This window comes from Hylobates moloch, unplaced genomic scaffold (genome assembly GCF_009828535.3).
Source record: "Hylobates moloch isolate HMO894 unplaced genomic scaffold, HMol_V3 SCAFFOLD_12, whole genome shotgun sequence".
NCBI lineage: Eukaryota > Metazoa > Chordata > Mammalia > Primates > Hylobatidae > Hylobates > Hylobates moloch.
The window spans coordinates 99,692,883-99,707,370 of NW_026652287.1; the positions used below are offsets into that span (position 1 = coordinate 99,692,883).

Here is a 14,488-nt window from a genome sequence, read left to right on the forward strand (position 1 = left end):
GTCTGAATTCATAGAGAAAATGGGGAAGACAGTTGAAAGGGTTTTTGTCTATTTTTGGGAACCAACATCATTATGCCCAGTAAAACTAAAGGAATACAACAACAACAACAAATACTAAAAATCCATGTGTTTAAGAAAGAGTCTAACAGTAGAGAGATCATGAAGTGATCTGTCAAAGCACTCCTTCCCCTACACATGCACTGAGAGTAAAACCCCAAAGAACGTCAGGAAAAGAGCAATAAGGAAACCGACATCTTAGAGTGGCGGAATCTGATAATGCACCACATCCCATGCCTCTTAAGTGTACATACTGAACTGGCAAACAGACACATTATCTTCATTCCCCCCGCCTTACTTACTACACTCTGGCTTCCATTTTTCCCAAGTTCTTCCTCTGAAATCTTGCTCAGATTATCTAAGTAGTGGTCTGATATTGTGTGGCACAAGTCTTCAAACGAATAATCCTTTTCTTGACAGAGTTTTATTTCATCCAAGAGTTTTGATAATTCTCCAGTGACGGTTTCACCTATGAGAATAATTTTTTCAGAAGTTTCAAGAAAGGCTATTGTTAAAACTTCATGTTAAGCAATAAAAATATGACTGCTACGGTGATAGAACCCAAAATATAACAAGATTAAGCAGTCAGACACTATTCTGCTGAAAACAAGGTGCTCAACCATAATTAGCACAACAATATTAATGGACAAAAGAGATTATAATTTTGCCTATTTTTATTCTTTTTCAAAATAGAAATAATTATTGTAAGGTTATGTATACATAGTACATAAAAGCATCCGGAATTACAATTCCCAAAGCTTCACTTATTATAGGATTTAATTTCCATAATCTTTCATTGGTATTTTACTTCACTGACAGAATTTATTAGCAAATTTGAAATGGTGCTGAGAAACTTCTTCCTAGGTTCAATAAACAGAAATAGTACAAGTTATTTAAACAAATAATAACATAGGTAATCAGTACCTTAAGAATTATGGTATATGATATAAAGTAAAAACACAAAAGAAACAGATAAATAATATGCATCATCTGTCAAACATGAAGATTTTGTAGATTACATGAAAATATGCACATTTTTAAACAGTCTCAGAAAGGTACCTTATACCTGTAATTTATTCTGAAAAAAATTTCCAGCAGTTACAATCCAGATTTTAATATTTTTATTCTGACATAAAAACATATTTAACATCAGCTGACTATAGATGCATGGATTTATTTCTGGACTGTATTCTGTTTTATTGGTATATATGTCTGTTTCCATGCCTGTATCATACTGTTTTGATTACTGTAGCTCTTCACAAGGGTTCGAAGAACACAAAATGTGGAAAAGATGGTCTCTTCAATAAATAGTGTTGGGAAAGGGGATATCCACATGCAAAAGAATGAAATATGACCCTTATCTCATCTCCTATGTAAAAATCAACGCAAATGGTATAAAGACTGGAACATTAAGACCTGAAAATATGAAACTCCTAGAAGAAAACATAGGGAAAAAACTTGATATTGGTTTGGACAATGATTTCTTGGATATGAACAAAAGCAAAAATGAACACGTAGGATTGGATCAAACTAAAAAGCTTCTGCACTGCAAATGAAACAATCAACACACTACAAAGATAACTTAAGGAATGGGAGAAAATATTTGCAAACCATAGATCTGGTAAGGGGTTAATACGCAAAATACATAAGGAATTCACATAACTCAATAGCAAAAACACAAATAACCAAATTTTAAAATGGGCTAAGGACTCGAATAGACATTTCTTCAAAAAAGGCACATAAACGACCCAAGGTATATGAAAAGGTGCTCAATATCACTAATAATCAGGCAAATGTAAATCAAAGCCACAATGGGGTATCACCTCCCATCTATTAGAATGGCTATTCTCAAAAAGACAAAAGATAGGAGGTGTTTCTGAGGATGTGGAGAAAGGAAACCCTGTATGCTGTCAGTGGGAATGTAAAATGGTAAAAGCACTATGGAAAGCAGTATGGAGATTCCTCAAAAAAGTAAAAATAGAATTACCATATGATTCAGTAATCCCACTTTGGGGTGCTTATTCAAAGGAAATGAAACCGGTATCTTGGAGAGATATCTGCACCCTTCTGTTCATTGCAGCATTCTTCAGAACAGCCAAGACATGAAAACAACTGAAGTATCCATGTCAGATGAATGGATAAAGAAAATGCAATGTGTGTATACATTTATATACACACTACACAAACAATGGACTATTATTCAGCCTTAAAAAAGAAGGAGATCCTGCCATTTGTAACAACATGGATGAACCTAGAGGACATTATGCTAAGTGAGATGAACCAGGGACAGAAAGACAAATACTGCATGATCTCACATGTGGAATCTAAAAAAAGTCAAAGTCATAAAACAGAGAGTAGAATGGTGAATGCCAGGGGCTGGGGAGTGGAGGAGATGGGAAAGTGTTGATCAAAGGGTACAAAGGTTCAGTTATGGGGGATTAATAAACTCTGGAGATTTAAAATACATCATGGTGAGTACAGTTAATAATATTCTATTGTACACCTGAAACTTGCTAAGAGAGTTGATCTTAAGTGTTCTTTCCAAAAAAAAAAAAACAAAAATACTATGTGAGATGATGGCTATGTTAATTAGCTTGATTTTGGCAATTATTCCACAAAGTATATATCAAGTTGCACACTGTAAATATATACAATTTTTATTTGCCAAGTATACTCAATAAAGCTGGTGAAAAACACACTTAAGAAAAAAACACATTTAAGAAATATATACTCCAGATAAACTTCATTACAGCAGGGATAGTTTTCTGCTTTGCTCACTACTGTATCTCAGGGCTGAGAAGCCCTAATCAGTAATAGGAGCTCTTATAAATGGATGAAATATAGAGTATAGGATATAACCTATTAGACTTGAAATTTTCACAACTGTACATACAAGTCTAGTATAGTTTCCAGGGCTTTATAATTAGGTACTCACTTTTGGTCTTTTGGGAAGGAGACTCAACAGGAGATGAAATGCGTGTTTCTTGTGTTGCATCTTCCTGTACAGGCTCTTCGAGGACTGTAGATCTTCCCATGCCTTCTAAATACTCTGTGTGTATACATTTTTGAGATTACATACTTGAATTCATTTATTCTAAAATCAATACATTTTATGTTTTACTTCTGGTGATCAGTTTTTCATTTATTTTCTCATATCCTAAATATATCCCAAGTTTTCAAAAGAACTTCAAAAAACCAAACATATCAAAAGAACTCCACGATGAGCTATTTACTTAAAGTTTTAATTAAAAAAAGACACTGGATTATTTGGGAGAAACTCTTGAACCCCTTTCTTCTAAAACCTAAACTTAAAACATTCTTTCCTTACAAATAAATTCACCTGTTGAAGATACAATAAACTCCTTGGTCTCCTTATTTTCCATCTGAAGATTTTAAACTGTCTGAAAGATGCTTTGAATAGATTTAATCCCCAAAACAGGAATGTCAAATTCAGATGGATACCACAACCAGCCAGGTAACATAAATGAATGAAATGGAATAAGTTCATTTCAAAATGGTGCTGTAATCTTGTAAGAGAAGCATAATTTGCATATTAACTTTATTTCCACAAAGAAATAATGTTCAGTGCCATTATTCTTGAAGTAATGTCCTGTACTCAGCCTATTTTTCACTTTTCCAGTTTTGATACAGATATAATATTAGGAATAGCAGCTTAAACTTAAATATTGCTTACTATGGACCCAGCATTGTTCTAAGTGTTTTGTATAAATTAACTCATCTAATCCTTATAAAACTATGACACATGCACTATCTAAATTTTAAAGATTACAAGTAAAGAAGGAGTATTATTAACTTGTCCATGTTCACTCAGCTAATAGGTGGCAAAGCCAGATAAATATAAGACAAGAAAACATCTCACTTTTCTCTTAATCATAAAGAAAACAGCATCTGAATGTAGAAATAAATGGTAACCAATATTCAGCCTCACAGACCATGTTTAACCAGAGAACAAATGACCAATCTAAAGTTCATCCTTGAAATAAAACTTCTTTTAGAGAAACCAAAACCCCAGAGTTTGAGGTAAAATTCTAGGGGTTTTTTTGTTTCTTGCTGGTTGGTTGGTTGGTTGTTTGAGATGGAGTCTCACTCTGTCGCCCAGGCTGGAGTGCAGTGGTGCAATCTTGACTCCCTGCAACCTCTGCCTCCCAGGTTCAAATAATTCTCCTGCCTCAGCCCCTCGAAGTAGCTGAGACTACAGACACGTGCCACCACACCCGGCTCATTTTTTTTTATTTTTAGTAGAGACGGGGTTGCACCATGTTCGCCAGGCTGGTCTCAAACTCCTGACCTCGTAATCCGCCCACCTCGGCCTCCCAAAGTGCTGGAATTACAGGCGTGAGCCACCGCGCCCGGCCAAATTCTAGATTTTTAAATGTTAACTGCTAATTCAATTTTTATGGAAACACAATGTGGGCTCAAAATATGTGATATAAACAAAGCATGTGTGCTATCTGCCAAAGAGTTCAGCCCACAAGTGGCTAGTTTGTAGCCTCTGTATAAAGATTAAATGAACAGATCCCTTTTCATACAGATCATTTGCTTATACTTCTTTGTTCAAGAACCTTTTTCTTAAAATCTAATAAAGAAAATTTGTACTCTCATGCCAAACAAGTATGTCCTCATACCATTCAAATAATTTCTACCAGGGAAATCCAGGAATGCAAAGAACGGAGATGATGTGTTCACATTCTGAAATTTGCCAGTAATTAGAGAACTTCAAAGATGTCCTGTATGCCCTATCACAAATTAACATACCTAATTAATCTTGACCATTTAGGAGAGCAAAGATAGTTACTCCCATATAACATTTCATCTTAGATAAACCAATGCAGTATGTTTTTAAAAAGTCCACGATTATGTCCCACCGCATTTTCTAGTGGGTGACATTTATTTTGCTTTTCCCAAAAGACATATTACACACATGCTTCGGTTTTTTTTGTTTGTTTGTTTTTTGTTTTTTTTTTTTGAGATGGAGTCTCACTGTGTTGCTTAGGCTGGAGTGCAGTGGTGCGATCTCGGCTCACTGCAACCTCCGCCTTCCGGGTTCACGCCATTCTCCTGCCTCAGCCTCCCAAGTAGCTGGGACTACAGGCGCCCACCACCGCGCCTGGCTAAGTTTTTGTATTTTTAGTAGAGATGGGGTTTCACCATGTTAGCCAGGATGGTCTAGACCTCGTGATCCGCCCACCTCGGCCTCCCAAAGTGCTGGGATTACAGGCGTGAGCCACCGCACCCAGCCTGTGCTTCAGTTTCAGCGAGAGGCAGCCGGGCACGGTAGCTCATGCCTGTAATCCCAGCTACTAGGGAGGCTAAGGCAGGAGAATGGCGTGAACCCGGGAGGTGGAGCTTGCAGTGAGCCCAGAGGACGCCACTACACTCCAGACTGGGCGACAGAGTGAGACTCCCTCTCAAAAAGAAAAAAAATGTTCAGTGAGAGGCTGGGTGCTGTGGCTCATGCCTGTAATCCCAGCACTTTAAGAGGCCAAGGTGGCTGGATCACCTGAGTTCAGGAGTTCGAGACCAGACAGGACAACATGGTAAAACCCCCTCTCTACTAAAAATACAAAAAGTAGCCAGACATGGTGGCAAGTGCCTATAATCCCAGCTACTTGGGAGACTGAGGCAGTTGAATCACTTGAACCCGGGAGGCAGAAGTTGCAGTGAGCCAAGATCGCACCGCTGCACTCCAGCCTGGGCAACAAGAGTGAAACTTCCTCTCAAAAAAAAAAAAAAATTCAGTGAGTCAAAAGTCCAACATGAAATACAAAGTGCATAGAGGGAGAAGACTGATAAAAAATAGTATGTGCCACTCTTATTTTTTAGCTTTTATTCAATTTAATTTTAATTTTAATTTATATAAAAGGCTATGACTGGATTTTTCTCTGATTCATCTCTGCATGCATTTGACTTGCGATTAACTTCTTTATTGATAAGAAAATTGTAGCGGCGTGAACTTCTCTGAAATATTTTGGAAACAGAGAAGAGAGCATAATGGCCGCATATGGTGCATCTATTCTTTTTACTCCTCCTTGGCCTTTGTTGACTATTGTATCTACATGTTCCCTGCCTGACTTGGTTTTAATTCATTTATCTCCCTGCAAAACAATGCTGTTCTTCAGCTTCCCAACTGACACCTAATAAAACCTATCTCACCACCCTCCTCTATTATACTTGCAGCCAATCCATAACAAGTGTAGGAGATAATCACTGCTGAACAGGGTAGGAGCTAAAGGAGAAAAAAACATCTGGGGTTTTTAAGTAACATGCTACATGTCAGTCCTAATCACCAAACAGGAAGAGAAAGCATTTAAGTATAATTTTGTTATAAAAGTTTTAGTTCAAGTGGAGAAGTATGCAAGCTGCAAATTAACAAAAGTCGTACCTAGACAGTTGTCAAACTGTCAACAGAGCTAATGACTGCCACTAACAACAAATGCACTTAAATGACTTTTACCAAAAACTAAGGCTGGTAAGACTGAGTTATTTTATACCATTGGATTAGGAAGGAAATAATCTGTATTCTTTTGGCTAAATACAATTTTTGTTATCATTGATAATCTAACATTTAGATACAAGCTCTGCCACTTAAGATACATGAATTTGAACAAATCAAATCTCTCAGAGCCTCAGTTTCCCTTACGTGCAAAAGTAAAATAATATCTGACTTATGTTACTTCATAGGGTCATAGAAACCAAAGTAGTAGCAAATCCCTGAAAATGCTGAAAGTATTATTCAAACGTGAGATAACACCTAATCACTACTTTATAGCCTTATTAACTTCTGGCTCATAACTACATATTTACTACATAAATATGAATTTTAAAAATATTTATATTATCAAATGAGTAAATAAATACCTTAACTTCTTTAAAATACTTACTGAGTAGTTGAAAAACAAAAATAAAACATTAAAAGGTATTATTATTTAGTTTAAAAGTCTACTAGAAAAAAATAAAACTAATAAGTTTGTTCAAAAGTAAACACTAACTCAAAATCCAAAAGAAAACTATAACAGTTTTAATCTCATCTTAACTTTAAGGCAAACTCATCCATCATTCAATACTGTTTACCTTGTAAGAGTGTTGCAATCTGGAGAGATTTCTGAGATGGATGTTCTTTCAGAATGTCCAAGACAGTTCTACCTAAGCTATCCTTTATGTTGGCATCAATTCCTGAAAGAAAAAGAAAAACTCGCTAGATATACACCACTGAAGTGTCCTCAAAAGATACTATCAGTATCTAACTGCTGTAATTTCAAACATATACAGACCAAGCACTGCAAGTGATTTTTAAAAAATTAAGTTCTACACACACACACATGCAAAGCACACACACACATGCAAAGCACACACACACACACACACACACACACAAGATTTTAGCAAGAAAGAAGGCAGGGGCCTATTGCTACCAAAGAAAAGATTAGGAACATTCTCGATCATGAATTAACTCTTAAAGGGCACTGACCCAGTGCTTAAGATTGTTTTTCAGTACCCTATGATATCTTTTTTTTTTTTTTTTTTGAGACGGAGTCTCACTCTGTCACCCAGGCTGGAGTGCAGTGGCGTGATCTCGGCTCACTGCAAGCTCCGCTTCCCAGGTTCACACCATTCTCCTGCCTCAGCCTCCCGAGGCTCACTGCAAGCTCCACTTCCCAGGTTCACGCCATTCTCCTGCCTCAGCCTCCCGAGTAGCTGGGACTACAGGTGCCCATCACCATGCCCAACTAATTTTTTTTTTGTATTTTTAGTAGAGACGGGGTTTCACTGTGTTAGCCAGGATAGTCTCGATATCCTGACCTCGTGATCTGCCTGCCTTGGCCTTCCAAAGTGCTGAGATTACACGCATGAGCCACCACACCCGGCAGACCCTATGTTATTTTTGGGTTATAACTACTTAACTCAACAGCACACTATCACACTGAAAAATATTATTGATTTAGAATGTGAATTCCTAAAGTATAATGGTCATGTGATTTATATTCTCTGTATAACATGGTAAAAATATTTAGTAAATTATAATCATGTACCATGTAAGTAAGAACAGTCTTAGAACACTTGAATATTCACAAAGTTGAAAAAGCATGATTACGTTGAACTGTTGTCCACATAGAATTTATCCAAATACAAGGTCAAATACTCTATGATATTTATTTAGGCAAGATTATATTTGTCAGTCACACTCATCATCCACCTGACGAGCAAACTTATTGAAGTGTGTAACTAAAACACCTGTTATTATTTTAGTTGTGGAAATATATATTGTAAGAAAGAACTTATTTTAACATAGCAAATAGCTTTCACTGCCCTAAAAAATTTATGAATTTTCCAAACACATAATTGCAAAAAAAAAAAAAAAAGCCAGTTTACAGGATCTGGTCCCCAATGTTAGTTCACTGTAAGATTATTAAATACATGTTTAAATTTGCATAGGAATGTGTAACAAGCACATATTAATATTTAGGTGGTTTCCTCAAATCATTTGTTATATCACCATACTGCATGACAAAGTTAAATATAAATGAAATTTTAACTTTGTTAAATTGTGTACAAATACAATCACATTACAATAGTCTGCCAATGTTTTTCATTTATTTTTACAGAGGCAAATAAACACACTACAGTCCATAACATGAAAAATTTCCATCAGTTGTTTGCAAGCATGAATTTGTACCCATGCCTTTTGATCTTTAAAACAAATCTGACCGCAATTCTAGTTTCATTTCATCTCAATCAGAATGTACATATGAAAATAAATAATCCACCTTTATTGTTCCTTCAAAGCACTCCCTTTAAAAGGTTCCCTTTAAAATAAGTTTCTGTAGCCTACTAACAATAGCTACTCAGTTAATGAACTAACTAGAAAGACAATTTACCTTAAAGAGAGGGAACTCAAATCTCTGTTTACCGTAGTTCACAATATAAAACATAGAAAAACTATTATGTTCTTCAATAAATCAAGCAATTGTGACAATTTCTCAAGGATCAATTCCTCTCTCTTACAGAAGGCAGAAATTTCCTTTTTCTTTTGGTAGTTCATCTCTAAAGTACTTAAATGCATAAAATTGTAATAACTAAGAGGTTTGTACTTAAAACATCTATTGCATAAAAGAAGTTGCACATTGATATCAATGTTATCTAAATACTGAAACTCAGTTCTACATAATATGAATACAGATCTGCATTTTAGAGTAAAGGCAAGAGGGTGATTTGTGAAGAAAACTGTGTCATTTTCCTTTGTCTATTCCCAAAATAGAAATGGTATCTGTCAGGATAAGCTCCATGCAGAATCACAATAGTTACCTGTTTCTAACAGAACTCGTACAACATCCACCTTTCCAAACAAAGCTGCTTCATGAAGTGCACTCCCCTTTTCTGTCTGGAAAAAAAAAAAGTAAGAAAAAAGAAAGCATGGTTGCATTTGGAATGCTTACAGGTTAAAATAAAATGCTCACATTTTAATATATTCATACATATTTGCTGTAATCTCAGCCCTCCCTAACAGAAAGGTAATGTGGAATAAAGAAGAGACTCTAAAAGCAAAATCCATCGGCTTGGGGATTGTAAAACACCTCTACTTCTAAATAGAAATTTGGGCCAGGTGCAGTAGCTCACGCCTGTAATCCCAGCACTTTGGGAGGCTGAGGCAGATGGATCACCTGAGGTCAGGAGTTCGAGACCAGCCTGGCCAACATGGTGAAACCCCATCTCTACTAAAAATACAAAAATTAGCCACACGTGGTGGTACGTGCCTGTAATCCCAGATACTCATGAAGCTGAGGCAGGAGAATCGCTTGAACTCAGGAAGCAAAGGTTGCAGTGAGCCAAGATCATGCCACTGCACTCCAACCTGGGTGACAGAGTGAGACTCCGTCTCAAAAATAAATAAATAAATAGCCATTTGACTTTGTTATGTGAGTATGTCACCTTCTCTTAGCTTTAGCTCTCCTTAAGTATAAAATAAGAGAAGTAATGCCCACCTCACAAGGCTTTTGTGACTATGCAAGAAGCTCATTCAATCAGCATGCATTTATTAAACACCAATTACAGGCCAAGAGTAGCTGAAGGATATTCTGAGGTATGGAAATATCATCCTGGCCCTCATATATTCACATTCTATTTGAAGAGACAGATGTATACACACAGATGCTCCTTGACTTGCAATAGGGTTACCTCCTGATAAAGCCACCATAAACTGAGTATCCCTTCAGTTGAAAATGCATTTAGGCCAGGCGCAGTGGCTCATGCTTGTAAGCCCAGCACTTTGGGAGGCCAAGGTAGGTGGATTGCCTGAGGCCAGGAGTTCAGGACCAGTCTGACCAACATGGTGAAACCCCGTCTCTACTAAAAATACAAAAAAATTAGCCAGGCGTGGTGGCATGCACCTGTAATCCCAGCTACTCAGGAGGCTGAGACAGGGGAATTGCTTGAACCAGGAAGGTGGAGGTTGCAGTGAGCCGAGATCACACCACTGCACTCCAGCCTGGGTGACAGAGTGAGAATCCATCGCAAAAAAAAAGAAAAGAAAATGCATTTAAACACACGTAACCTACCAAACATCATAGCCTAGACTAGCCTACTTTAAATATGCTCAGAACACTTACATTAACCTAGAGTTGGGCAAAATCATTTAACACAAAGCCTATTTTATGATAAAGCATTGACTATCTCATATACTGCATATTGCTAGCCTGGGAAAAGATCAAGATTCAAAATTTGAAGCATATCAAAAATGCGACAGTTTCACACCATTTTAAAGCCGAGAAATTGTTAAATTAAATCATTGTAAGTTGGGGGCTGTCTGTAAATATTTATGATAAATGAAATCTAAACAATTTAATGTAGCCATAAAAAAGAATAAAATCTTGTCATTCACAGCAACATGGATGAGCCTGGAGAATATTATGTTAAGTGAAATAAGTCAGGCACAGAAAGATAAATACCACATGTTCTCACATATGCGTGAGCTAAAAAAGTTGGACCCATAGAAGTAGAGAGTAACATTATGGTTATGAGAGGCTGGGCAGGGGAGCAGGGAGAGGAGGATAGGGAGAAGTTGGTGAATGACTACACAATTACAGCTATATAGGAGAAAGAAGTTCCAGTATTCTTTAGTAGGGTGATGACAGTTAACAATAATTGATTATGTATTTTCAAATACTGGAAGAGAGGATTTTTGAATGTTCCCAACACAAATAAATGGCAAATGTTTGAGGTAATAGATATGCTAATTACTCTATCATTACATACTATATTTCATGTATCGAAATATCACTCTGTACCCCTCAATATGTACAATTATGACATGCAATTAAAAAGAAAAATAAATTAAAAAGCAAAAAAAAATTTAATATAGCTTCAGAAACCCAAATGATCTTTTCTCCCTGCTTTTCTCTCCGTCCCATCCTTTGCCCATCACAACCCTCTTCCAAACCTCATACCCTATGCTCCAGGCATACTGAACTCTTTTTTTTTTTTTTTTTTTTTTTTTTTTGAGATGGAGTCTCGCTCTGTCGCCTAGGCTGGAGTGCAGTGGCACAATCTCAGCTCACTGCAAGCTCTGCCTCCAGGGTTCACGCCATTCTCCTGTCTCAGCCTCCCGAGAAGCTGGGACTACAGGCTCCCGCCACCACGCCCAGCTAATTTTTTTGTATTTTTAGTAGAGGCGGGGTTTCACCATGTTAGCCAGGATGGTCTCCATCTCCTGACCTCGTCATCCGCCCGTCTTGGCCTCCCAAAGTGCTGGGATTACAGGCGTGAGCCACCGCGTCTGGCCCCTGAACACTTTCATAATCATTTCATATTGCTTTCTTCCACAGGGGGTCTCCAAGGCTGGTCTCTCTGCCTGGCAGGATCTAACTCCTAGCACTCTTAATCTAGCCATCTAGATATACCACTAGTTAATTTTCAGCATGAATAAGAACCACCTGGAGAAACTGTTTTAAAAACATATTTCTGGGCCCCATCCCCAGAGTTTCTGATTCAGTCGCCTGAGATTAGGCCGTAGAATTTCCCTTTCTAACAAATTCCCCTGTGATTCTGTAGGTCTAAAGAGTATGCTTTACGAACCATGAACATGTACTATATCTCGAATCTTAGCTTAAAATAATTGCATTTATAAAGACATCCCTGACCCCTGAAGTTTAGTGTTTTTCCTGGATGTTCCACATCAATCTATATTTTCCTTATCACGGCACTCATATACCACATTATAATTTTATGTAATTGTCTAGTTCCCATAATAAACTGTAAGTTCAGTGGAAATGTAGGCCACATCTATTTTTTCACCATTGTATCCCCAATGCCTAGCAAAGCACTTTGAAAATACAGATGTTTAGAAATTCTTTCGAGGGCAAAAAGTGGAGGGAGGGAAGAACACAGGATGAAAAACTAGGACAATTTGTGAGTAGTGCAGGATAAGATTGATTCTGCCTTGAGGAAGCTCGAGGAAGATGCCAAAGATGATGCTTTTTTGAGCTACACAAATGTTAGTTCTTTTTTTTTTTTTTTTTCATTTTCTTCTTCTCTCAAGAATCTAACAAGTATCAGTAGGTCGTGTGTGTGTGTGTGTGTGTGTGTGTTCGTGTGTGTTTTCAATTGAATAGTGTCAAGGTAGCAATTTTGTTGCCCTATACTAAATGTGATCTCTAATGTGGGATTCTAATCTCAACCTGAAGTAGAAATATCACTATAAAATAACATACAATGTAAAAACTCTTACTTTTCTTTTTTTCTTTTTTGAGATGGAGTCTTGCTCTCTTGCCCAGGCTGGAGTGCTGTGGCATGATCTCAGCTCACTGCAACCTCCGTCTCCCGGGTGCAAGCGATTCTCCTGCCTCAGCTTCCCAAGTAGCTGAGATTAAGGCATGCACCACCACGCCCAGCTAATTTTTGTATGTTTAGTAGAGAGGGGGTTTCACCGTGTTGACCAGGCTGGTCTTGAACTCCTAATCTCAAATGATCCACCCACGTCAGCCTCCCAAAGTGCTGGGATCACAGGCATGAGCCACTGAGCCTGGCCAAAACTCTTTAATAAAAGTCTATTATATAATTAACCCAATCTAAAGTAGATAAGTACATTATTAAGCAGGCTTGAGGAACACTGAATATCAATGTGATCTGACTGTATCTTCAAGATGGAATGATTGAAATGCCCTTGAATTATAATCTGACTGGCATGATATGTAGATACTGAAAAAAATGGAAACAAAAAAATAGTTTATAAATATACAGCACAATTTTGAAGGAAATGAGAAACTGGAAACTGATTCGGCTCTTAAGAAAATATTTCAATGTAGGGCATTAACATTTTATTTTTTCCCTTCCTTAAAAATATTTCTTGAAATAATCTAATTTTGCTCATTCTCATGCTGTTTTTCAACCAGATTTCTGATTACTAATTTGATTCCCTTACACTTTTCCAAAATTTTGGACTTGATTTCAGAAAAATCCTTCCTGATATAGCATACTTCAGTTCATTCTGAAAACAAACCAAAGAATATTTTAATTCAGGATTGAGAGGGGAAAGAAATAGAATTCCCCACAGCCTGAGGGAAAGGGGAGGACAGAAAGTATGAACCCCAGGGGGTTAGCTTTGGAACAAGTATTTGTTTCGGGGAGTCTGTCAACCCATGCTAGACTAGTGCCTGGACTTTAACCAGCCATTCAAGGTATGAGTGGCAGTGAGGCAGAAGACAGTCTGAAGTCTAAGCAAGCTGAAAGCTTAAATGAGGGACCCCTGCAAAACTCTAAAACTTCTAAAGAACATCCTCAGTAAAAATTAAAACAACAACAACAACACATTGCACAGAAGGGGAAAGGATGTCTAACTAGGTCTTGGTTGTAGATAGAGTGAAAAAAGTAAATCCCCCTAAGAATGCCTAACCACAATTCTACACTCATATGGTAAGTTTAAGGCAAAATTATACAATCTCTATGAACTCCAGATCCTCATCCAAAATGTAGAATAAAGTGGTCCTGGGGTTCTAGTAATACAGGCAGATATAAATGCTTAGATTAAAAGCAGATATAAATCCCCTCTGTAAAAGTACACTTTCAACTCAGGCCTCCAAATATTCCAGCAGATGAAGCTCTAAGAAATACAAATTCAAAATTATAAATTACTGAATGTGAAAGGAAACATCCCACCATGAACAAGGATTAGTAAATAAAAATACAAAAGAATGAAACTCACAAAAATTTCACATATTGAAATGGTCAGGTATAGAATATAATACATATGTGATAAATAAGATGAAAGAACTAGAACAAAAGAATAATTATCAAAATTGACCAAATGTGAAAATGAATCAAATAGCATTCTAGAAATAGAAAATATAATATTTAAAATCAATGGCTTAATAACATATAAATAGCTACTGAAGGGGTATTAAACTGGATGATAGAATTT

At 36.9% G+C, this 14,488-nt stretch overlaps 1 protein-coding gene across 6 annotated transcripts in view; it reads right to left on the bottom strand.

Annotated features, from left to right (window-relative positions):
• ANKS1B (ankyrin repeat and sterile alpha motif domain containing 1B) overlaps nt 1–14,488 on the bottom strand; it is a 1,246,961-nt gene that overhangs the window by 1,026,978 nt on the left and 205,495 nt on the right. For all 6 annotated transcript variants that reach the window (XM_032170973.2, XM_032170979.2, XM_032170972.2 and 3 more), the window contains exons 5-8: nt 9,382–9,457; nt 7,150–7,251; nt 2,993–3,106; nt 360–526 (exon numbers count right to left, since the gene is read on the bottom strand). In XM_032170973.2, coding sequence (XP_032026864.1) covers nt 360–526; nt 2,993–3,106; nt 7,150–7,251; nt 9,382–9,457 — 459 coding nt within the window. The remainder of the gene's footprint in view (nt 1–359; nt 527–2,992; nt 3,107–7,149; nt 7,252–9,381; nt 9,458–14,488) is intronic.